The 23,235-nt window shown below is 57.6% G+C and overlaps 1 protein-coding gene across 4 annotated transcripts; it reads right to left on the bottom strand.

Moving 5' to 3' along the window:
• Positions 1-1,750: 1,750 nt before the first annotated feature.
• On the bottom strand, positions 1,751-21,521 carry Lmtk3 (lemur tyrosine kinase 3). Of its 4 annotated transcripts, none has more exons than XM_051174400.1 (16): positions 21,261-21,521; positions 19,523-19,635; positions 18,619-18,752; positions 18,246-18,396; positions 17,738-17,814; positions 17,180-17,298; positions 13,960-14,047; positions 13,559-13,707; positions 12,734-12,818; positions 12,531-12,652; positions 12,307-12,456; positions 9,669-12,100; positions 6,206-6,600; positions 4,452-4,587; positions 4,070-4,207; positions 1,751-1,906 (listed from the first exon to the last, which is right to left on the bottom strand). In XM_051174400.1, the coding sequence occupies exons 1-16, from the start codon at positions 21,299-21,301 to the stop codon at positions 1,890-1,892; spliced, it is 4,347 nt and encodes a 1,448-aa protein (XP_051030357.1). In that variant the 5' UTR covers positions 21,302-21,521; the 3' UTR covers positions 1,751-1,889. The 4 variants fall into 4 exon arrangements, with proteins under 4 accessions (XP_051030357.1, XP_051030359.1, XP_051030358.1 ...); XM_051174402.1 differs by having other exon boundaries at positions 21,315-21,521; XM_051174401.1 differs by lacking the exon at positions 21,261-21,521 and adding an exon at positions 19,756-19,881.
• Positions 21,522-23,235: the final 1,714 nt, after the last annotated feature.

Here is a 23,235-nt window from a genome sequence, read left to right as displayed (position 1 = left end):
CCAGACCCTCAGACACAGGGGTCCTGGCCCCACCCGCCTCACACTAGACAATTACGGCTCTAGCCTTGCTCCCTGGAACTGGGTAGGACATGAGCCTCTCAACACCAGGAGTTCTGGTCCTCTTCACTCACACTAAGGCTTTAAGGTCCTCACCCTCCTCCCTCACCCATCAGTTCAGGCCACAGCCCTTTCCCTCAGTCCTAAAAATCCTGGCCTTTGCCAGTCGCTACGGTTGTACCTTTAATCTCAACAGAGGCAGAAACAGTCTCATCTCTGAGCTAGAAGCCAGCCTGGTCTACAGAGTGAGTTCCAGGACAGCCAGGGCCACAGAGAAAGAGAGCTAGCCTCTCTACCTCTTTCCTCTCTCTCTCTCTCTCTCCACACACACACACACACACACACACACCAAAAAGAAAGAAAAACCTAGTTCATCCTTTGAACTAGGACATCAAGACCTAACCCACCCTACTACGGTGATTCCCGTCCCAACCAGGGCTGGCATGCCTCTGGATTATGTCACCATTTGCTAGGCAATGATCCTATGGTGAGAGGGTGAGCCCTACTGTGGGGTTTTCCTGTCCCTGTCACCTTAATTTATAAACCAGAGTACACCGTCCTGCTCAAATCTGCCCCTTGCCCTGCCTTCTCCCACCCACCATGCAAATCCATTCCCTTTATGTACCAAAAAATCTGGTCCCCAAGAGGTGGAATGAGGGATCCTAGGGCAGAGACAGGGACAGCCACAGGGAGGCCAAGGAACAGGCAGCCACAGGAAGAAGGGAGGGAGGACGGTGTAACTCAGGCAGAGAGAAGCACTGGGCACACAACAGGAGAACACAGAGACAGGAAGAAACCAAGGCAGCAGAGTCAGAGAGGAACGGGAGCACTTCGGCAGGCAAAGGACAACTGTCCAGGGCCAGAGGCGTGTGCGCGCGCGCATGCGTGTGCCTGTGTGCATGCGTGTGCATGCACGCGCACATAGAGACAGTATCGGTGTGCCTGCCCAGGAGGTGTGAGCACACTGAGTCAGGCCAATGTGGGCAGGCAGGCAGGCAGGCAGGCAGCGGCTAGCAGATGACTCAGCTGAGTTTCAGCAAATCGGTTCTGAGCTCCTTCCCACCAGCACCACCTGGCCTGCCCTGTGAGTTTCCAGACCATGCAGGAACATGGTTACCACCACAACTACTTGGTCTCAAGCCATCAGTGACTCCTTACGGCACAGGGAAGAGTGGCTGCCATCAATGTCAGGGGCTATAAGGAGCAGACCCAGGACAGGGAATGGAAAGGCCGGCAAGCCCCAGCACTGCGCGGGCACCTCGCCTTAGGGCTAGGAGGAAAGGACAGTGACTTCCAAACAGTGTCTCCTGGCATCTTCTTCCCACCTCCCCAAACAAACAGAGGCCCCACTTTCCTCCAAAAAGTTGTTTTTTGTCTTTTTTAAATAATGTGAAAATGTCACGCGAAGGTTGGAATCAGAGACCCCCTCCGGGGGCCAGGCTCGGGGGTGAGGGGAGACGCAAGACTGGGGCCCAGGTTCCTGAAGCCAGTGGCCCTCGCGAGGCCAGGAGTGGGTCAGGAGGGACCGCCGCTGTGCCAGGGGCTCCGGGCCCAAGAGTTCAGTTCAGTCCCAAGAAGCGTGGCTATCCGGCAATGGAGCTTCCTGCCTCATGTGGCTCCGAGGGGGTCAGGGGGGTCAGGGGACCCATCTGGGGGGCTGGGCGGAGGGCCTGGGCCTCCTGTTTGGCACATGGTGGAGGAGGGGGAGGGCGCAGCCTCAGGCGTCTCCCCAGAGGCTGTGCCAGTGTCACGGGCAATGGCTCCATCGTCCACACAGGATTCTGCTCGCAAACCCTCTTCTTGGGGTGCGAAGGGACTGGGTCTTTGGGGAGTCAGTTCTCCACGGGGCCTGAGGATAAAAAGAGTAGAGAAAGGATGGGAATCATCAAGGGAGACAGGTTTGTGGCTTCCAACTCATCCAAAGTGAAGGCACCATGCCCATCCCACCCCGTCCTCATCCATCCCTCTGCTCCAGCGACATGGGCCTCAAATGCTCCAGTACCGTGATACCCCAGGGTCTCTGCATCTGCTGTCCCAGTGTCTACAACGCTCTTCCCAGGTAATTCAGGTACCCTCTTTAGAGTCCTTTCACAACCAATCTTGATTATCTTGTTACCCTTGGACATCCTGGGCTTCCATTTGCTTCCTGGGTTTTCCCTCAGATACCCACTCTGGTATTGAGTATTAACGTCTGTCCCTCCAGTTATTGGGGAAGGACCTTGTGTCTGCCTGTACCTCCGCTGCATAGGAGTATGGACCAGTCTATCACACAGCACCTTCTCTCCCCAAATACCTTAACAGCCTGACTCATTCTCTGGATCTAGCACACCAGGGCCAGTGGGGCAAAGGTCAGCCCTTGGTCACAGTTTTGTGCTGGGGGCCTGGCCAAGTGCATGGGATGATTCCTCACTCAGAACCTGGTGTAAAGATGGGCACACAGGAGTGCCCAGGGGCACCTCACCCATGCCTGTGCTAGCAGCCAAGGATTTGGGGCTCCGTGTCACTCCCGGTGACGAACAATGAGGTCATCCTGCCAGCCATGGCCCTGAGTCACTATCTAGCTAGTGTCCCCACCCCCTGCCCAGTGTTCCTGGGGATGACTTGGGGGACGCAGTCCCAATCCTGGCTTTCCTTGACTCTACTCTGCTTCTCTCTCCCTATGCCTAGCTCCTGCCTGGACTCTTTCCCAGCCTCTGCCCCCACACCCATCCTCTATTTTCCTTCCATCCTCAGGCCACAGCCCCTCCGCTGCTTACAATCCTTCATCGTTCACTAGCATCCTCTGGCAAAGTTCAAGTCCTTTGTTTATTTATTAATTATTAATATTATACATTTTGGTTTTTCAAGACAGGGTTTCCTCTGTGTGCCACTGGTCGTCCTGGAACTCACTCTAGACCAGGCTGTCCTCAAACTCAGAGATCCACCTTCCTCTGCCTCCCAAGTGCTGGGATTAAAGGCGTTTACCACACCAGGCCGCAGGTCATTTATAATCTGTCCTATCCTGGGGCTGGAGAAATGTCTCAGTGGTTAAGAGCACTGGATGCTCTTCTAGAGTATCCAGGTTCAGTTCCCAGAACCCAGTTCACAACTGTCTGTTATTTCCATTCTGAGGGACCCTGTGCCCACACAAACATACATATAAGCAAAACACTAATGCACATAAAATCATTTTTTAAAAAATCTGTCCCATCCTTTCACCTCACTCTGTCCCATCCCTTCACCTCACTCTGAATCTGCACCCGCAGAAGCCCCAGGTACCCTGGCCTGTCTTCTGTTCCTTGAACTAGCTAAACTGTACTGCCCTCAGCCTTTATTCAGGAACACCATCACACAAGCTCCAGGCCGAACGCCCATCGTAACACTCAGGAGCGTAATCCACTATCACCCCCATTCTATGGATGAGGACGCCGAGGCAGAGAAGGACACTGACTGGCCCACATTACATCCCTGAAAAGTCAGGGCCAATCCTGGGCGTTCAATACGGTGGCCAGCAGGGGGACAACCGAGTGGCTAGCTCCAAGAGCACAAGGGCTCAACAGATGCTAACCACTAGGGGGCAGCACTCAGGGCCAGCTCCACACTGAGTCCTCGGTTCTCCTCTCCATAAAATGATGGGACTACTATCCACTCCAGTATCGCAGTGAGGATTGAGCCAGTTGCAAAGTGGCAGGTCGCTGTGAGCTCGCTGATGCTATAGTGACTCCTGTCTCTGGCAGGGTCTACCATATCCTCTGTGGGCTTTAAGTGCCCTTGGAGAGGAGATGGAGATCCAGCAAGGTGTCTGAGCTCAGAAATGGGCAGGAGGGAGCGCACGTGGGGATCCTTGAAGAAGAAACTGAGGCTAAGCGACAGAAGCAACCATCCAAGGCTGTGGATGGGAACCAATTGGTCTGAGCTGAGGTGTCGGTATAACTGGGTGGAGGGACAGGAGAGAGAGGGACAGGAAAGTTATTAGGCAAGGGAGGGCAGACTGGGGACGGGTTGGGGCGGGGTCCAGCAGGAAGCACTGTACCTGCGGGCCGGGCGTCGGGAGCCCGGGTGGGAGGCCCCGGGGTCTCCAGCGCAGGTGAGACGGAGAAGCGGGAGAAGCACAGGGGGGGCCCGGGCGGGGGGAGGAGGGGGAAATCCTCCGCCCACTCGAAACTGCCGCCTAGGGAAAGAGTGGACCAGCCTTAGAGACACCAGTCTTGCAGACCAGTCCAAGGCTGACGTTAGCCCCACCTCCAGCAAAGCCCCGACCCTCCCACTTACGATACCTCCCGCCCCCGCGCGCTCCTCCCAGGCTGGACCTCTCCCGGGCTGGAGCCTCCCCGGCCAGCCCCGCCCTCCCCACAGGACACGCCCATTGCATAATAAGGCCCCTCCCTTCCCAAGCCGTGGGCTCCGCCCCTCACCAAAGCCGCTGTCGTTGCTGGGAAACCCATCTCCTGGGGTGGTGGGGTGGGGAGGCGTCGGGGGCGCTGGGGGCGTTGATGGGTCCGTGTCCCCCTCGGGGGTGCCCTGAACGCTCAACTCGTTGGTTGGAGTCTCCTGTGAAAGCAAGGGAAAGAAACGACAGGGAAGGAATTGTTACATCTCAACCACAGGATCTCCAAGGAGCAATAAAATCAGACTATATTGCTGGGGATTTTAGCACCCCAGCCTGTAATTACTGACAGCATACAGTAACCTTCACCTGCCTTCGAAGCTTCAGACCAGCCTTATGCTCACCCTGGTCTTTGTTCTTTAACCTGACTGTGAAGCCCTACCCAGCTCAGAAATTCCCTCTTGCTTCCTAAATTCAGCCTGCACTTAGAGCCCTTAACCCAAGATGCAGTTCTAAACCCCATGCCACCACCACCTCCAAGATCTGGGCTGCAGAGATCCAAACTGCGTCTGAGAACTGAACAGTCTGCTCCTGTGGCCCTCCCAATCCCTAACCCCAGCGGAACACCAACAGACAATGACCCCAGCCCCCACCCCAAAGTTCTACTTTGAGATGGGCAAGGTGGCGCTCACCTTTAATCCCAGCACTTGGGAAGCAGAGGCAGGTGGATCTCTGAGTTCTAGGCCAGCCTGGTCTACAGAGTGTATTCCTGGACACCTGGGGCTACACTGAGAAACCCTGTCTCAAAAATCAAATCAAAAAGTCCCACTTTGGCATCCTGTGGCATCCCAGGTCCCTGAACCCAGTGCCTGACCCTGTTATCCTCGACCATCTCAGACCTGACCTCAGACAGTCCGTCCATAAGACCTCAGCTTTTCTTTTCAGCAGTGTGAGGTTTCAAGGGCTGGTTACTTTGTTTTCTAATGTGTCTGTTCATTTGTTTGAGACAGGGTTTTGATATGTAGCCCTGGCTGCCCTGTACTCTGTTCGGATCAGGCTGGCTTGTGACTAGAGATTGTCACTGGGTGTCTATGTGAGTTCGAGGCCAGCCTGGTCTACAGCGCGAGTTCCAGGACAGTTACAGGCTACACAAAGAAACCCTGTCTCAAAACCAAACCAACAAACAAAAAACCTAGAAATTGTCTTGTCCCCTGCCTTCTGAAAGCAGGATTCCCAAGCCAAGCCAACTCCATCTTAAACCTCCACGTGATAAGATCGACCCCATCTAAAGCCCAAACCCAAGCGGCTGGAGATGGTTGGAGGCTAAGAAGTATAGCCCTTGTCCAAATGACCAGGGTTTGTTACCCAGCCACCCAAGGCATTCGAGGCCTATGGCACCCACATCCGTGAATATACACAAACATACACTATTAAAAATTAAATTAGTCAACTCCACAGAGGCCCCAGAGCACTAGGTTCCGAACCTCAGCGGATCTGGACCCTACCCCATTCTCTTCAGTATTTAATCTCTATTTTTTTCTCCTAACTTGTCTAGGCTGCTACCTGACAGCCTTCTAGAGGCACCAACATTCCTCAGGTCTCTCCTAGCTCTCCAGGCCCCTATGTATCACAAGCCCCTACCCCATCCCTGGTCCTACTCCTCCAGGTTCGGCCCACCCAACCCGGCCCCGCCCCCGAGCGCCTCAGGCCCCGCCCACTCGGCCCCACCTCCCTGGGGCCCCACCCACTGACCGGGCTTCGCAGGGCAGGGCGCCCGAAGGCGTGTCCCTCTACCCCGGGCCATTCCCGGGGCCACCGGGGGATCCCTGCGGTCCCGCTCACCTGGTCGAAGAGGTAGACGGTCACGTCCCCGTGGAAGGAGACCATCTTGCGCTTCCTCTCCAGCTCGCTGTCCTCGGGTTCGTCGGCCGCGCGTGGAGACTTGAGCAGCCCCCGCAGCGGGCGGGCCGTGTCCGCGTCGGCGCTGCTCACCACGACGGGCACTGGGGCTTCCCGCGTCCTCCCGGGGCCCCGAGAGCCCGCCGCCTCCTCGTCCTCGTCCTCCTCGTCCTCGTCCTCCCCGTCCTCCTCCGCTGGCCCCGGCGCCCCCGCCCCGCCGGCCTCCCCGCCAGCCGCCCCTGCGTCCGCGCCCTCCCAAGGTGGCCGCCGCGGGCCCGGGCCCGGGAACGGCGTGAGCGTGAGCGGAGGGAGCGCCAGCGAGAGCCGGGAGAGTTTGGCTGCAAGGGGAGAGACAGGTGAGCTCCTGCCCTGGAGACAGGGTCAGGCTCTTTTTGCAGCTGTGTGCTGGGGGGGGGGGTCCTGGGGTCTCTCTGTGTGCAGAGTGAGAGATTGTTCTGGGGGGAGTCCTGGGGTCTCTCTGTGTGCAGAGTGATTGTTCTGGGGGAGTCCTGGGGTCTCTCTGTGTGCAGAGTGATTGTTCTGGGGGGAGTCCTGGGGTCTCTCTGTGTGCAGAGTGATTGTTCTGGGGGGAGTCCTGGGGTCTCTCTGTGTGCAGAGTGATTGTTCTGGGGGGAGTCCTGGGGTCTCTCTGTGTGCAGAGTGATTGTTCTGGGGGGAGTCCTGGGGTCTCTCTGTGTGCAGAGTGAGAGATTGTTCTGGGGGGGGGTCCTGGGGTCTCTCTGTGTGCAGAGTGAGAGATTGTTCTGGGGGGGAGTCCTGGGGTCTCTCTGTGTGCAGAGTGATTGTTCTGGGGGGAGTCCTGGGGTCTCTCTGTGTGCAGAGTGAGAGATTGTTCTGGGGGGGGTCCTGGGGTCTCTCTGTGTGCAGAGTGAGAGATTGTTCTGGGGGGGGGAGTCCTGGGGTCTCTCTGTGTGCAGAGTGAGAGATTGTTCTGGGGGGGTGGTCCTGGGGTCTCTCTGTGTGCAGAGTGAGAGATTGTTCTGGGGGGAGTCCTGGGGTCTCTCTGTGTGCAGAGTGAGAGATTGTTCTGGGGGGAGTCCTGGGGTCTCTCTGTGTGCAGAGTGAGAGATTGTTCTGGGGGGGTCCTGGGGTCTCTCTGTGTGCAGAGTGAGAGAGAGAGACCCCCCCAAGGCAATGCACCATCTCAGCACCCAAAGCAACAGGCTTCTCCCACAGCACCTGGGCCCAGCTGGTCTCTGCAGTCTGTCCCCACCTCAGTCACGACTCCCTATTCTTGGTCCCTCTCAACATCTGTATGTAACGTCCCCAGAGCAGAGCCACCGCTAGGAAGCAGGCACATCTGCTTTGGCCACAGTCTCCTTCCTAGCACAGCAGTTCAGCCCTGGTGAGTGTACCCGACCTCGGACCAAAACGGTGCACACTCAGCTTTTGGTCTGTGCAGATTGGCACGCTCACAATCTCCGGGGTCAACGAACCAATGCTTCCTACAGAAGGGAAGTTCTTCCCTGCCTGGCCCTTGGTTGCCACCTCCCAGCACTTTCTCTGCCCCAGAGGTCCCCAAGGCCACTTCCCATCCAGGCCTATCTCACCGTGTCCCTAGGCAGGCACATCCTCCTCTCTGGGCCACCTCCCAGGCAAAAGGAAAGGGCCGCTCTTTCCTCCGTCAGTGCATAAGCAAATCAGCTTCAGGCACTGTGGAGAGGCCTCTCCTGCAGCCACATTTCACTGACTGCTGCTGCTCTCTATGTGCCAAGCTAGTGCCCACCTCGACCCTTGACCTGCCATCCACTCCGCTCCTAGCCTTCTTCACTTCTGCTCAAAAGGTGCCCTTTTAGGGCAGTAGCATGGGAGAGAGCCACGCGCTGTAGCCACAGTGCTGTCAAGAGGTGGGTGGGCAGGCACAATAGGTTGGCGGGAGAGGCTTTGGCAATCACTCCAGGGGAAGGGGAAGTTTGTGTAGGGTTTTAAAGAATGGAGAGGAGTTTCCCTGCGTGGAAAAAAGTAAGCCATTCCTAGCCTCTTTTTACCCAGCAGCCCTGAGCCAACCCAGACTCTGAGACATCTTACTTCAGCCAATAGTGTCACATAACCCTGGTGGGTGGGGTGCCAGTGAGGACAGTATGCTCCACAGTGTCTCAGGAACTTGGGTGGACACCATGTCTCTTAAGGTGTCACGTGTGGCTCACGTTTCTGCTCTAGCCTCTCCGTGGCTCCTCAATACTTGCCCACCAGAATGGGTCAGGGCAAGGCCTGAGCCCCTCTGGGGTCCAGCCACGGGAAACCCATTGCTTACTCTAAATTGTGTGTGCGTGTGTGTGCGCATGTATTTATGTATGTGTGTAGGCATGCATACACAACAGCACGTCTGTGGTAGTCAGGGAACAATTATGGGGCTCAGTTCTCTCCTTCAACCATGGCCCTGGGAATCAAACTCTGGGCGTCAGGGTTGGTGGCAAGTGCCTTTAACTGCTGAGCCACGCTGCCTGTGTGTGCATCGGGCAGAGGACATCCTTGGGTGTCCTGCTCAGTACACCCACATCCTTTGAGAGAGGGCCACTCACTGGCCTTGAGCTCACCAATTATGCTGGAGCGGCGAGCAGGGAGCTCTAACTAACACTTCTATCTCCACTGCCCCGAACTATTTTTTTTTTTTTAAACCACACCTGGTTTTTTTATGTGGCTCTTGGGGATCAGTTCCTCAAATTTGCAAGGCAAAATACTTTATCGACTGAGCCATCTCACCAACTCTCCTGCTTTGTCTGAGACAGGATCTCACTATGTATCTCTGGCTGGCCTGGAACTCGATATGTAGCCCAGGCTGTCCTCCAAATCAAAGCTTTTTGTTTCACTCTGCCAAGTGCTGGGATTACAGACACCGCACAGGACACCACTTTTGGCTACTCTGCACTTATAGGAGTCCTCTCGAGACCCTGACCAGCAGCAGCAGACCTCTGAGCAGGCTACAACCGTTCAAGCATCCAGAACACTGATCTAATAAGAAAAAGTAGCAAATTTGGACATCCACAGCCTTCCAGGGAGCGGCTATTCCTACACAGGACACTTTCCCTACCTGCCCCCAGCCCTCTTCTGTTTCTGGGTGCCTTCCGGTTCCGGACTTGGAAACCCATCTACACAAGCTTAAATAACAAAGACAGGCTTCCACCACCACTAAATCACAGAGCTCCAGGGTAACAATTCAGGCACAGCTAAGGAAGGGCTTGCTAAGGACTGCCGCTGGCTCACAGGCTTCTCTGTCATCCATTCTTGGCAGGTGGGAGAAACTGAGGCCCAGAGCGGTAAAGACCTGTTCTTAGGAATACGGATGGGGACACAGCCAAGGCTAGGCCCCAGGTACAGGGACATTCATAGTGCCCCGCCTACTCAGCTCTCCCTCCCGACCTCCTCTGGCCTAGCACCTTCTCACCTTTGATCTGCTCGCTGTTCCCCTGAGGGGGTCCCAAGTCCAAGAACAAGCGCGGCATCTCGGGGCCCTTCTTCTCCAGCTTGGGGGGGTCCTCGCCGACGTTGGGGGCCGTGTCTTCTCCGAGCCTGCTGTCTTGGAACCCTGGCTCTTCCTCGGGGTCCACCTCCGGCCTGGCTTTCGGGGGCACTGGCTCCGGCCTCCTCTGCTGGGTCCCCAGTGCCTGTGGCGGAGGTGGCAGTGGTCTCGAGCTGTCTACCCATCCGGCCTTTGCGTCCACGCCGCTTGCGGGGCCGCCGGCGGGGGCCATCCCCGCGCCCCCCTGGGCTTGGCCCCCACTCCCGAGGTCCAGCTTCCCAGCCCCCGGGGCTCTCAGTGCCCCCCCAGTCTCGTGGACTCTCCACTCGGTCCCGGGATCCGGGTTCCCGTTCTTGGGGACTGGGCCAAGCTGGCCAGGGACCGTCTCCAAGCCGTTCTGGGGCAAGGCTGCCTCGAAGGGTACAGGGGCTTGATCCAGCAGGGTCTCGGGAGCTAGACCCCCAGTCTCGGGCATCTTCTCCCAGGGCCCTGGGGCTCTCCGAGGTCCAGTCTCTGGCGGCCTCTCCTTGTTCCTGGGCAGCCTCGGGACCCCATTCTCTGCCACCTTCTCCTCGATCTTTGGGGACATCAGAACGCCATTCACCAGCACCTTCTCCCCGGCCTCTGGGGACATCGGCTCCCCATTCACCAGGGCTTTCTCTCCTCTCTCGGGAGATTCCAGGCCATTCTCCACCTTCTCCTTCGTGTCCGGGGCTCCCGGCTTCCCGTTCTCCAACACTGTCACCCCGTTCACCGGGGGGTTCCAGCTGGGGACTGTCTTCCTGCTGCCCAGTGATGTCAGGTCCCTGTTCGGGCCCGGGCCCTTCTCTCTGTTCGCGGGGCTTCTCCCCGCCTTCCTGGGTCCTGTCTCCCTGGGTGTGGACCCCTTGTCCCCTAGGAGGTTCTTTGTCACATCCTCCCGTAGGGACATCAGCAGCTGCTCGGTGCTCACTTGAACTACAAAGGTTGGCTTCTCCTGGGACCCTAGGAGTGGGAGGGGACCCGGGTCTGGGGGTGGCCGGGGCGCTCCTGGGTCGGGTGGCTCGGGGGGAGCCCGTGGCCGAGGGACCCCTTCCTCCTCGGCCGCCCCCCCACCTGGGAAGGCTCCCTCGGGGGAAAAAGGGGTCTCGGTGTCGTAGCCGCTGTCCCCCGGCTTGGGGCCCGGAGACGACAGGCCGGAGCCTGGACTGGCCAGGGCCGACGGGGGGTCGGGGGACGCGGACGGTTCCGCGGGGGCCCGGGGAGGTGGCGGCGGAGGGGGGGGAGCGGGAGGCGGCCCCCGCCCGGGGTACTGGGGCGCTGCGGCCCCCATGAGGGGGTCCAGAAACTCGGAAGGGGCCGAGGTGGGGGGGACCAGGGGCAGGTCGGCCAGGGAGCCCCGCTCTGCCCGCAGGGAAGAGTCGTCCTCTGGGGGGTGGGGACAACCAAGGGCAGGGTGCCCCCCCCAGCCGGCCACGGCGTCCCCCCGCTCCAGTGGCAGGCAGGAACAGGGACCCTCGCGACTGCACAGGGGACAAGGGAGGGGCCCCCGGCGGCTGGGTCCTCCACCAAGGCTGCTGCTGTCCTCGCCGGGGGAGCTCTCCTCCTCCTCTTCCTCGGCCCAGGGTGCGGTACCCTGTTCCCCAAGCACCTCGGCAGGGTCTCCGGCCAAGGTCTCTCCAGCGCCCCGGCCCTCGGGGTCCCAGCCACTCAGCAGGAAGCCGCCTGATCCCGAGGACTGGGCCTGAAAGGGTCGGGGCGCGGGGAAGAGGGGGGAGGCCCAGGTCTCGGACACCAGCTGGGGGACCTCGGAGGGGGCCTGCGGGGCCTGGGGGCCTGGCACGCCTGGGTCCAGCGGGTCCCAGTCGTTGGGGAAGAGGGGCTCCGGTGGAGACCCATGCTCCTCCAGGCGGATGTAGTACTCGCTGCTCACGGAGGGGCTGCGCGCACTGATGACGGGCAGCACGCTGGGCGTGGACAGCGCCTCGTAGAAGGGGTTGGATGGGTTGGTGTGGGGCGCAGGAGGCGCCGAGGCCGGCTGCCAGGGGGGTGCACCCCCGCCCCGGCCCGCCCCACGCCGGGCCTTCTCCCACAGGCACTCCAGGTTGAGGCCTCGGCTGCTCTCGGTGACCGTGAGTACATCATCTGGGTCAGCCCCGGGGAAGCCATCGAGAAGAGGGAACTGGCAGGACAGGGTCCCCGGGCGCGGCGCACTATGCGAGGGGGGCCAGGGCCAGGGGAAGGGCCCATCCCGGGGAGGGGGCGGCGGCGGCGGCCGGGGGGGACGCTCAGACAGCAGGTAAGTGAGCTGCAGCTGGAGATCAGAAGCCGAGGGGCGCTGGGCCGGCGGCCGCCAGCAAGACTGCAGGATGTCATACCTGGGAGGCGAAGGGAGGGACCGTGGGGGGCGGGCAGAGGCCAAAAGCCAGGGGCGGACAGACCGAGGGAGGGGGCGCCGGTCAGGGAGGAGAGGGCGGGCAGGGTTCCCACTTCAGGCGGAAGCTGAGAGGGAGGCAGGTGGCAGGTGCTCAGCGCCTGGCACAGGAAGTCTGGGCCTGAGCTTGACCCCGGGGTCAAGCCTTACCAATAGTCAGCGTAGGGCAGTTTGAGCCTGGGCCGGGCCAGCTTGACGTGCTGCTGGCGGACAACGAAGGTCAGCACCTCCTCATCAGACAGGTGACGGTAGGGCTGCGCCCCGAATTCGAATAGCTCCCAGAGCGTCACCCCCAGTGACCTGAATGGGAGGCCAGAGGTCAGAGGTCAGGGAGCAGTGGCGCCCCACCCCCCAGGCGCCACCTGAGGCCTCACCAGACGTTGCTCTCTCGGCTCTGATCCACCAGCACGAAGCTGCCATGCAGTTCGCCCAGCAGTTCCGGTGCTGCCCAGCGCAGCGGCACCCAGAGGCGCTCGGGTGTCAGGTAGTAGTCTTCCTGGGGGCGGGCGGGGTCAGCAGGTCAGCAGGGGACACATACTGGTGCACAGGCACGGGCTCACGCACACACACTGCCCACCTTGTAGTTGCTATGGGCCAGCCCATAGTCCCCGATGCGAACAGTAAGGTCTGAAGTCAGCAGGCAGTTGCGCAGCGCCAGATCGCTGCGGGGCAGAGATGGGGCGGGGAGGGCGGGATGAGGAAGAGCCTCGCCCACCCCGCAGTGCCTCTCCTGATCTTCTGGTGCAGGTTCCTCCTCTCCTGACCCCCCCACCCCACGCCGCCTGCCCTGGTCCTCTTCTTTTTCTGGGTCTTTCTCTGTGCTGACACCTCATCTTCCTCTGGTGGCTCTTCCTGCTCCTGTCCTGGCTCCTCCCCTGAGCACCCCTTCTACTAACTCCTTCCTCTCCTCACTCCCCACTTTACCTACACCTCAGCCTTCCTTTCTGCAAGCGCTGGCCCCTTCTGTGCCCTCCCTCCCCGACTCTTCTTCCTCCTCACCTAGTGTGGCCACTTCTCTCCTGATTCCTCCCTTCCTCTCAGAGCTCTTCCCTTGACGCTCTCTCCCCTCTCTCCTCTCTCTCTCTCTCTCTCCCTCCCCCCTCCCCTCTCTCTCCCTCCCCCCTTCTCTCTCTCTCTCTCTCTCTCTCTGGACAGGGTCTCACTGTGTACGTAGACTTGGCTGTCCTGGAACTTTCTACGTAGACCAGGCTGGCCTCAACCCTGCTGGAATCCTCCTGAGTGCTGGGACCACAGGCCAGATCCAAACCCCCCAGTCTGTTTGCTAACGTCCCTCCGCTTTGGCTCCTCCCCCCTCCCCTCCCCTCCGCTCCTTCAGGCCTTCGGTGAGCCAGGCCCTTTCGTCCTCTTCCCTGTGCCCCTGCTGTGGATCCACCTGGCTCACCTGTGCACGTAGTTGTGGGAATGCAGGTGTGCCAGTCCCCGGGCAATCTCTAGGCCCATCCTCTGCAGGGTCCGGAGGTCTCGAGGGGGCAGTTCCGGGGACATGCCCTCAGGTGGCCTCTGGGCCCGGAGGTACCGCTTCAGGTCCCCCTGGGAAGGAAACAAAGGCAGTTCAGCACAAAGAAGCCTCTGCCCCACGCTGCCCAGCCCCTCCAAGCGTCACCTTCATTGGTCACGTGCTTGACCCACACACATGACACCCTGGATTCAATCCCTGGCCCCCAAAAATATGCAAAGGAAAAAGAACCCCGGTGACCATAGGGATGAGACCCCCACCCCAAGTCCTGAGAGCAAACCGGGCTCCGGGCTCCCAGCTGGCCCTCCCATTCCCCAGCCCCTCACCAGCTGGCAGAACTCCATGATCAACAGGAAAGGCAAGGTCTCCACACAGACGCCCAAACACTGGAGAACATTGGGGTGCTGCAGGCTCCTTTAAAGGACAGAGAAGAAGCCGCCTGTGTCCATCCCACCTTGCCTCACCTCCCCAGAGCCTTCTCCAGGCCACTGATATGTTCACAGCCCCTTATGCCCTGGAGACCCTCACTCACTGGTCAGGCTACACTTTACCACCATCCTGGGCCTTTGCACCATCCTGGGCCTGGGTCACTAATGGGAACACTCTCTCCTCAATTTTCTTTAAAAAAAATTTTTTTTCTGGGTCTCCCTATGTAGAGCTGGCTGTCCTGAAACTCACTATGTAGACCAGCCTGGCCCCAAACAGAAATTCTGCTTCTGCCTCCTACGTGCTGGGATTAAAAGTGTGCATCCCCATGCCTCACCTTCACACTCGTTCCTTTTTTTAAAAAGTAACTTATTTATTTTTATTTTATGTGCATTGGTGTTTTGCGGGCATGTATGTGTGTGTGAGGATGTCAGGTCTTGAAGTTACAGTTATGAGCTGCCTTGTGGGTGCTGGGATTTGAACCTGGGTCCTCTGAGAGGACAGCCAGTACTCTTAACCACTAAGCCATCTCTCCAGCCCCTCGTGCTTGTTTCTTTTTCCTTATGCTGTTAGAATTGTGTGTACATGTGTGTGGTACGTGAGTGCTGGAGTTACAGGCTATTAGCTGGTCTCCCAAGTGGCTTCGCTGTCATTCACTCCTGCGCGGGGTCTGAGTCCTTCAAGTGTCCCAGGGTCCCCCACCTCCTCTGCTGGACGGAGGCAGCGTGACCCCCATATGAGCCATGTGGGAAGCTTGCTGTGCAGGCCATGGCGAGGGGTGGGTTCCGCTATTCTGTGTATTTAAGATAGGGTTTCATTCTGCAGCCCAGGCTGCCTGGGAGCACACAATCCTCCTGCCTCAGCCTTCAGAGGGCTGGGCTATATGGTGGGTGTACACTACTAGGCCTACCATTATTGTTGCTTTTATTCTAACACTTAGACATATGCCTGACTTGATTTCCACCCTCTGTCCTGGCTGGGTCTGCTGGCTATGCCCAATGCTAGTGCTCTCCATTCTCTGTCTTAACCAGCTTCCCACAGTGCTCTACAAGACTGCTGGCTCCTACAGAATCAGGCCTCCTCAGTCTTCGAAAGGAGCCCTGGGAGGGTGGTGGTGGCGCACGATTTCATCCCAGCACTCAGGAGGCAGAGGCAGGGGGATCTCTGTGAGTTCCGGGCCAGCCTGGACTACAAAGCAAGTTCCAGGACAGCTAGGGCTGTTACACAGAGAAACCCTGTCTCAAAAAGAAAGAAAGAAAGAAAGAAAGAAAGAAAGAAAGAAAGAAAGGAAGGAAGGAAGGAAGAAAGAAAGTATCCCTGTCATTGTTACAAAGCTTCTCATCCTGACACTACACAGTGGGGCCAGTGTTGGTGAATTCCTTCTCTAACAAGGCCAAGCAGATGCCAAGAGCCTTTGGGCTAGTGTCTGTATTACAACCTCACACCGCTAGCAGCTAGCGTCACTTGGTTAAAAGCACATGAAAAGTGAGTGCCACGTGCTGGAGCCTGAGAAATGGCACGAGGATAAGGAAAGCCTGGGCTACACCGCAGCTCTGTGAGGCACAATGAAGACACAAGGGACAGAGGGGAGTGAGGGTGGTCCAGCTGGGAGCTGAGTTCAAGTCTACGTCCGGATCAGCAAACATCTACTGAGGGCTGGTGGCACTTGAAGTACTTGTGCTCAGAGACCGAGAAGACCCTGACAGCCTGTGCTGTCCGTCCCATAGAGATTTCTGACACGGGTCAGTTGTGGTGCACCCAAAACGTAGCAAGTGTCACTCGAGAAATGAGTATTGAAATTCATTCATCTGTTGCCCAGGCTGGCCTCAAATTCCTAGAGATCCTCCTGTTTCAGCTTCCCAAGTGTTCTGATGGCAGGGCTGAACCCCTACATTGGGCTCAGTGAGTTTTGGACTGATTCCATTTTATTTACATTTAAAGAGCCTTGGTCTAGAGAGAGAAAGACAACCAGCAAGCAGCGATGCAAAATAATAATAATAACAACAACAACAACAACAACACACACACTTTTTGAGACAGGATCTCCTTCTGTAGCCCAGGCTGGCCTCCAGCTTACAATCCTCCTGCCTCAGCATTCTGAGTCCATTTGCAGGTAAAGCTCACCATGCCTATACAAGGCCCTTCTTACCTGGGCCTGGGGGCTGACCCCAGTTCAGCAGAGAAGAAGTAGTGTTCTACAGGGGGAGAAGCAACGGCAAAGGCCTTGAGGCAGGGGAGTAGCTGCAGAGCGTGGCGGTGGTGTGTGTGTGTGTGTGTGTGCTGTGTTGTATGTTGTGTATATGTGTGTGGTGTGTGTGGTGTGTGGGATGTATGTGTGTGTATGTTGTGTGTGTGGTGTGTGGTGTATGTTGTGTGTATGTGTGCGGTGTGTGTGTGGTGTGTGTGTCTGTTGTCTGTTGTGTGTGTGTGTTGTGTGTGTTGTATGTTGTGTGTGTATGTGTGATATGTGTGTGTTGTGTGTGTATGTGTGTTGTGTGTTATATGTTGTATGTGTGTGGTGTGTGTGTGCTGTATGTTGTGTGTGTGTGGTGTGTGTATATGTGTGTGTGGTGTGTATGTGTGTGTGTGTGTGTGTATGTTGTTGGGGGGTTAAGGCCAGAAGGACAGAGGCAAGATCATAGGAGCAGACTGTGCAGGGTCTATGGGCTGGAGGGGGCTGTAACCTTTGCCTGGCAGCACAGGGGAAGAGTCATGGGAGGTCTAGGAGCAAGGATGGCCAGACTCTAATGATCCCCCACACACCTTCCTATCACCCAGCACAATTCTGTGGTAAGAATGGAGGGAAGCCTAAGCAGGGTGCTCACAGGTCTTTCTCACAGCGGGGAAGGGAGGTGATAACGTGGGTGTGGTCTTACACTTGGATGAAGACCCTGAGTTTCAGAGTGGACGCGTTCCCTTTCATCCTGGGCACCCCTTCCCCACGCTGTCTCCAGCTCTGTCTAGGGAAGACCCAGGATCCCAGGAGGGAACTCCCAGCGCCACAGCCATAGAGCAGGAAGAAATCTGAACACGGAAACCAGGTTTGGCACCACACTGGGTTCTATCCACTTCCAAACATCACCTCCTCTACTGATACTTTGCTTTTGTCCATGGACTTACCTATAGGGCTGAGCCTCTGAGATGAACTTGCGCTGCTCCAAGGGCCCTGCGCTAGCGCGGAGCTCCTTCACCACCACCTGAGCTGGCGTGTAGTCTGAGAAAACCTCCCCCAGGATCACCTGGTCAAGGAGTGCTGGGATCAATGCTGACCTGTGCCCAGCCCAGCCCCGGGCTCGCCCCATACGCCCCACACCCCCAACCTCCTTCCAGGCCTTCTCTTCAGGTCCCACCTCCCTGGTTCCCCCACCCGACACGGAGTGAGAGACTCACAGGCCCAGAGTCCGATGCACGCAGGGACGGATGGAAGGATGGACAGACTGACGAACGCGTGGAGAGCCGGGTGGCGAGGCGGAGTGGTCAATGGAGTGAGGAGGGAGGCGCTGACCGACAGATGTGGGGGTAGGTGGGTGGGAGTGGGTGAGAGGTGGAGGCAAAGGGGAGACTGAGGGGCATGGGGGCTGGGGGGGCCAAGAGCAGATGACAAATGGGGGAAGACACAGAAAGGAGCACAGGCCAGAGATGGATGGATACCCCTCTGCCTCCCACCCAGACCCTCACCTTCCCAAACCAGCCGCTGCCGATCTCCTGCAGGTAGCTGAGGTGCTGCCGGCTCAGGCCCAGGGGGGTGCTGATGTCTGGGGGGGGGCGGGAGGGGAGACCCTCAACTCCACTGCTTTCCAGGATACCCCACACCCCCAGAGTGGGTGGGGTCTGAGAGCAGAGTAGACAGCAGTCTCCTTTTATTGGCTGTCTCCAACATTCCACGCCAGGGTCCAGCCTCCTCATTGGCTGCCCATGAGATCCAGAGTCCAATCAGCCCTTCCCTTTGCAGCCCTAGCTCCAAGACTGGTTAGTCAGCTTATAGGCTGGCTTCCCAGGTTGGGATCCAGGCTGATGGCACCATGGCCACCCTGCGGGATTCTCCAGATCTGTGGTTTTCTACCAGACGGTGCGTCTGGCCTCCCTACAAGTTACTTTCATGCATCTAGGGCTCTGCCCTCCCTGAGCCACGAAAGGAAGTCCTCAGTGCTGGGCCCGCAGGATCCTGGGGCGGAGGGGGCAGTACCTGAGTGTGCAGGCTGCGGGGCAGGCATTGGCAGTGAGACCTCGGCCAGCGGCAGAATGTAGACGTCAGGCAGCGACTGTGAGGAGGAGGTCTCCTCCGCAGGGGGGGTGTACTCCCCAGAGCAGTCCTCCCCTTCCGGGTTCTCAAACTCCTGGGGTGCGAGAGGCGAAGAATGGGAGCACCGGGAGGGTACTGAGACGCCAGCGCCCTGCCCTAATTGCGGTCCCACAGTTCACAGACCTGTCCCTCAGATCTCAGCCCCATTTCCGCTAGCGTGAGGATCCCAAGTCCCCAGATTTGGGAGTGCTCTGGGACTTCCAGCTCCTTCGCTGGCTGGGGTCTTTCTCCCCAGGTTAATCCCAGGGCACCTCACCTTGAAACGAACATCACCCCGTTTGCAACAGAGACAGGTAAGAAGGAGGAAGACGAAGGCCAGCAGCCCGGAGCAGGAAATGAGGACCACAGCATAGGGCGGAGCCAAAGGGGCTCGGCTCAGAGCGAATCCATCTGTGGGCACAAGGCTGGGCTGGGGTCTGGGTTTCAAGACACTGGCTACGGGACTCCATGCCCCTCCCATCCTGGGCTAGTCTTGGACTACAACTCCCATGATACTCCGCATCCAGGGGTCCCTTGGCAGAGAGGCCGGGTGACCCGATGTATTGTGGGAGTTGTAGTTTAAGACCTACCCAGGTGGTTGGGGGTGGGGTCCCTCTTTTCGTCCCAAGCTGGGACCCACCCCCCACCTCTCGCCTCAAGCGCATACCCTAACCCGTATTTGGATACATTCCAGTGACGAGCAATAGTGAGGCCTGGAGCTCTGAGAATGTATACTATGCTTCCATGGATAGCTTCAATGACCCCCTCCCAATTGCGGGTTGCTCGAAGATTTTTGCCTGGAGCTGAACCCCCTGCCCACCCCACGCCTGAAAGGTGACTGAGAACTGTTTCTTTTAAAGACACTAGGCTTGTTCTCTAGCCACAGCCTTGGCCCCGAGGGGGGGCACTCTGCAAAGCCAGAGCTGTGTCCCCCTTAGAAATAGGGTCTCTGTCCCCCAAAGGCCGTGGCCTTTCATCTCCTGGCGCACCCGTGTGCACTCGCGTGCACATGAGCTCACATGCACGCTCACATGCACGCACTCGACCCGCAGCCCACTCCCCACCCGCCTTGGCTGGTCTCCCTGGCCCTGCAGACCCGCTGGTCCCCAGGGACTGCGCACAGGTGCCAGGCTGGCCCGGTGGGGGTGGGGCGCGGGACGCGGACGGCTGGACATACTCACCCGGGTGCGCTGGGGACGCCAGGCAGCCGGAGGCGGAGACGGCCGCCAGGAGGATGAGGGCGCCGGGCGCAGGCATCTTGTCCAGGATGGAAAGGAGGTGGAGGTATCCGCGGCTGGGGAGGAGGGGGGGCGGGCCCTCAGCCCCCAGCCATGGGGACCCGCTCAACCCTGGCCTCCCCCAGCCCAGGAGAGGGGCGGGAAACGCAGGACAGGGGGAGGGAGGGGCTGCTTACGGGCTCAGGTACCCCCCTCCCCCTCCTCGAAAGGACAGACGGATGAAGGGATGGAGAGGCGGACGGAGGAGAGGAGCTAGGGAGCCGGGGTTGCTGGGGTAGGGGGGAGGGGAAGATGGGGGGGGAGAACGAGGGCCCCGCCCCCGAGGACAATCGGGATTGGGGGAGCGGAGAGCCTGTCAGAGGAAGGGTGGGAGGAAGGAGGAGGGAACGTCGTCATGGCAACTGGTTCCCGGTTGCAATGGCTGCCAGGCGGGAGGGGAGAATAGAAACGGGGAGGAGGGACAGAGAGACCAACAGACCTTTGGCGGGGGTTGGGGGGCAGGGTCCACAGTGCGTGGCCCTGACACCACTGTGACATACCACTGATGCCTACACATGTGGTACATGCTAAGATGCAGATATCAAACCCACGCAGCCCACACACAGCTGACACATGTCACGGGAGCCTTCACAAGCGCATCACATACAAAGGTGGACAGCCGTCAGCAGACGGAGACACGGACACGTCACACACAAAGACACAGGGACAGACCACACAGAGACGGCATAGGCAGTCCAGCCTCTGGTTGGGACAGATTCACCCAGCCATACAGGAATGTCCTAGCATCACACACACACACACACACACACACACACACACACACACACACACCCCACGGAGCTCCAAACACAGGAGGTATAACGAAGATCCACAGACCCTTTGGGATATGAAGAAGCATGCTGTCATAAACTGATATTCCACATAGGAAACAAAGAGCACACAGACATCTCTAGCTCATACATGCAAAGACACTTGCATGCACACAGACACGGGCTGGTCCGTCACATATGTGAACATACAGAAACAACACATGCATGCATGTAGCCACTGGGTATGCACTGGGTATGTCCCCCCAGGGACAACACACATCACATACACATAAGCGTACAGGAACACACAGTTCATACATGCAAAGTCACACCATTTATGCAAAAACAAAAACACAGAACAGGGATACAAACATGCCCAGTGCAAAAGTACAGTCACAAATATCACACACAAATGCACACCACCTACCTAAACAGACAGCACGAATGGACACACTCTTTAGACGTGGTTACAAGGGCTCGTTACTGCACTGCAGCCACACATCACATACACCAACACACATGAGCACAAAAGATGCAAAAGCGTAGTTTATTTCATGTATTTATTCTTAGCAGGGTCTACTCTGCGCCAGACGTTTAGAGTATTACCTTTAGATCCTCACAACAGCCCCCAAGACAGGCGCTTTTATCATGCCCAATGTACAGGTAAGGAAACTTAAGGAAACTGAGGCACAGAGCGGGGCAGTCACCTGCCTCGTGTGCACAACAGAAGATTGACAAAGCTAAGGATGGAAACTGGCCGTTAGGGACACCAACACATCAGACAAGACACACACACACACACACACATCACGTGCCAGGCTGCAGTCTCGGGGTTCCACCCCACCCGGCTGCACACAGCGCTGCAGACACACCCAGAAGCGCAGGCTGCCGCCCTCGGCGAGGATGTCTCCATGGTCCAGGAATACCTGCGACTCGTCCCCTCTGTGAGGCTGGACGGGAGCTGCGCGCGCAGCACTGCCTTCTGGGGCACTGGGAAGAGGGGAGGCGTCACAGGGGCTCACTGAGGAAACTGAGGCAGGATCATCGTGGGATTGGAGGAGCAGCAAGGTACAGGGAACGGGATTGGGGTGAACCGGGAGTGAGTAGGCAAAGCTACCTCCCTGGCTGGAGTGCCAGAACCTAGAGGAAGAGAGACTTATGGGGAGTTGTAGGCCTGCGCAGAGTGTTCTGGGAAATGCAGTCCTTGTTGGTCCCGTTGGGAGGCTCAGGTGGCGCCACCTGCGGGGATTAGCATGAACGTGGCAGTCAGGGCATCTGCTACCAGTGATGAGGTCGGAAAGCTTGCTGTTTGTTCTTTAAGTTTGAAAGATTCAGCTATGAGCCAGAAGTCAGGACTGCCGGGAGGAGCCGGCTGTGATGCACAGCTCCTCGTTCTCCACCAGAGTTTAGTGTGGATTTGCTTTAGTGAGACAAGGTCTCAGTGTGTACCCAAGCTCTCCTGAAACTCACTCTGTAGCTCAGGACGGCCATCAACTTGCAACAATCCTCTGGCCTCAGTCTCCTGAGTGCTGGAATTACAGGTGTGATCCAAGCAACACTTTTTTTTTTAAAGTATTACTTAATAATTTAACATGTTATTAATATAACAGTTTATTATTATTACTATTACAAGATTGGAGTAAGGTAGAGCCAGCAGAGTGCACTTACTTCAGAGAACATGCCAAGGGTTTTCTTGAGGATAGGTTTGGTATCCAAACCCTAAGGCCAGGAAGCTTTCTGTCCCAATAGAGCCGGCGCCTGCCATGAGCATCAAAACTGTTGAAAGAGTTTGGGTATCATTGAGGCCACACCTGTGGATGATTCAACTGTGTGTTTAGGATAGTAAAGCTTCATTAGAAGGATGTGGTCGCTGTGTTGTAAGGTGTGCGAGCATTTGTTTGCATGGCTGTGTTTACCTGTGCAGGCATGAGGGGACCAGGCTGGCCTCAGCCACTCCCCACCTACTTTTCTTGAGATAGGGCTGTCACTGCACCTGGGACCCATGGTTTCGGGTGGGCTGATGAGCAAGCCCCCAGGGTTTGCTTGCCTTTGCCTCTGTGCTGACTTCCAAGTGTGCGCTGTCAACGCCCAGCTTTTCTTTGCGTGCTTTTGGCTCCAATACTTGCACCACCAACACTTTATTCACCGAGTTTCCCTGAGTCACCTCTCCAGTCCCCAAACTTTCTTCCTTCTTAATTGCAATTTTATTGATATGAGACCTCAGACCCAGCCAGACTTGCCATCCTGTCACACCTGGAAGCTGAGGTAAAAGGACTACAGGTCTAAGGCCACTCAGGAAATGATTGTCACATGGAGAGTGCAGTGTATGCTCAGGAGTGACACGAGCCTGAGTTCTATCCCCAGAGCCACAAAACCACAACCAAACGAGCTGTAACTACGTGTGTGTGTGTGTGTGTGTGTGTGTGTGTGTGAAGTCCTTCAGCAGCAGGTGACAGGGGACTCTGTGTGTGTGTGTGTGTGTGTGTGTGTGTGTGTTTGGGGTTTTGTTTGTTTTGTTTGAAGAGAAGTTGAGACAGGGTCTCATCATATGACCTAGAACTTGCTTTGTAAACCAGCCTCATAGTGATCCACCTGCCTCTGGACCCTCAGCAATTCAGGCCCTCTGCAAGAGCAGCGAGTGCTCTTAGCCACTGAGCCATCTCTCCAGCCCCGGCCCCAGGAGTTTTGAGACCAAAGTGGGGGGGGGGTTCACTTTTTTGCCTCTGTTTCCCAAATACCAGGACTGTGTCAGCCACCACACCCAGTTTCTGAAGTAATAGACTGGCAACAACATCCACACACCTTCACAAGACTCCGAGTGATAATCCTCAGGTCCACTGCCACACA

This window comes from Phodopus roborovskii, unplaced genomic scaffold (assembly GCF_943737965.1).
Source record: "Phodopus roborovskii unplaced genomic scaffold, PHOROB, whole genome shotgun sequence".
Lineage (NCBI taxonomy): Eukaryota > Metazoa > Chordata > Mammalia > Rodentia > Cricetidae > Phodopus > Phodopus roborovskii.
Note: the sequence above shows the minus strand (reverse complement) of the source record. Positions and strands in the feature narration are given on the sequence as shown.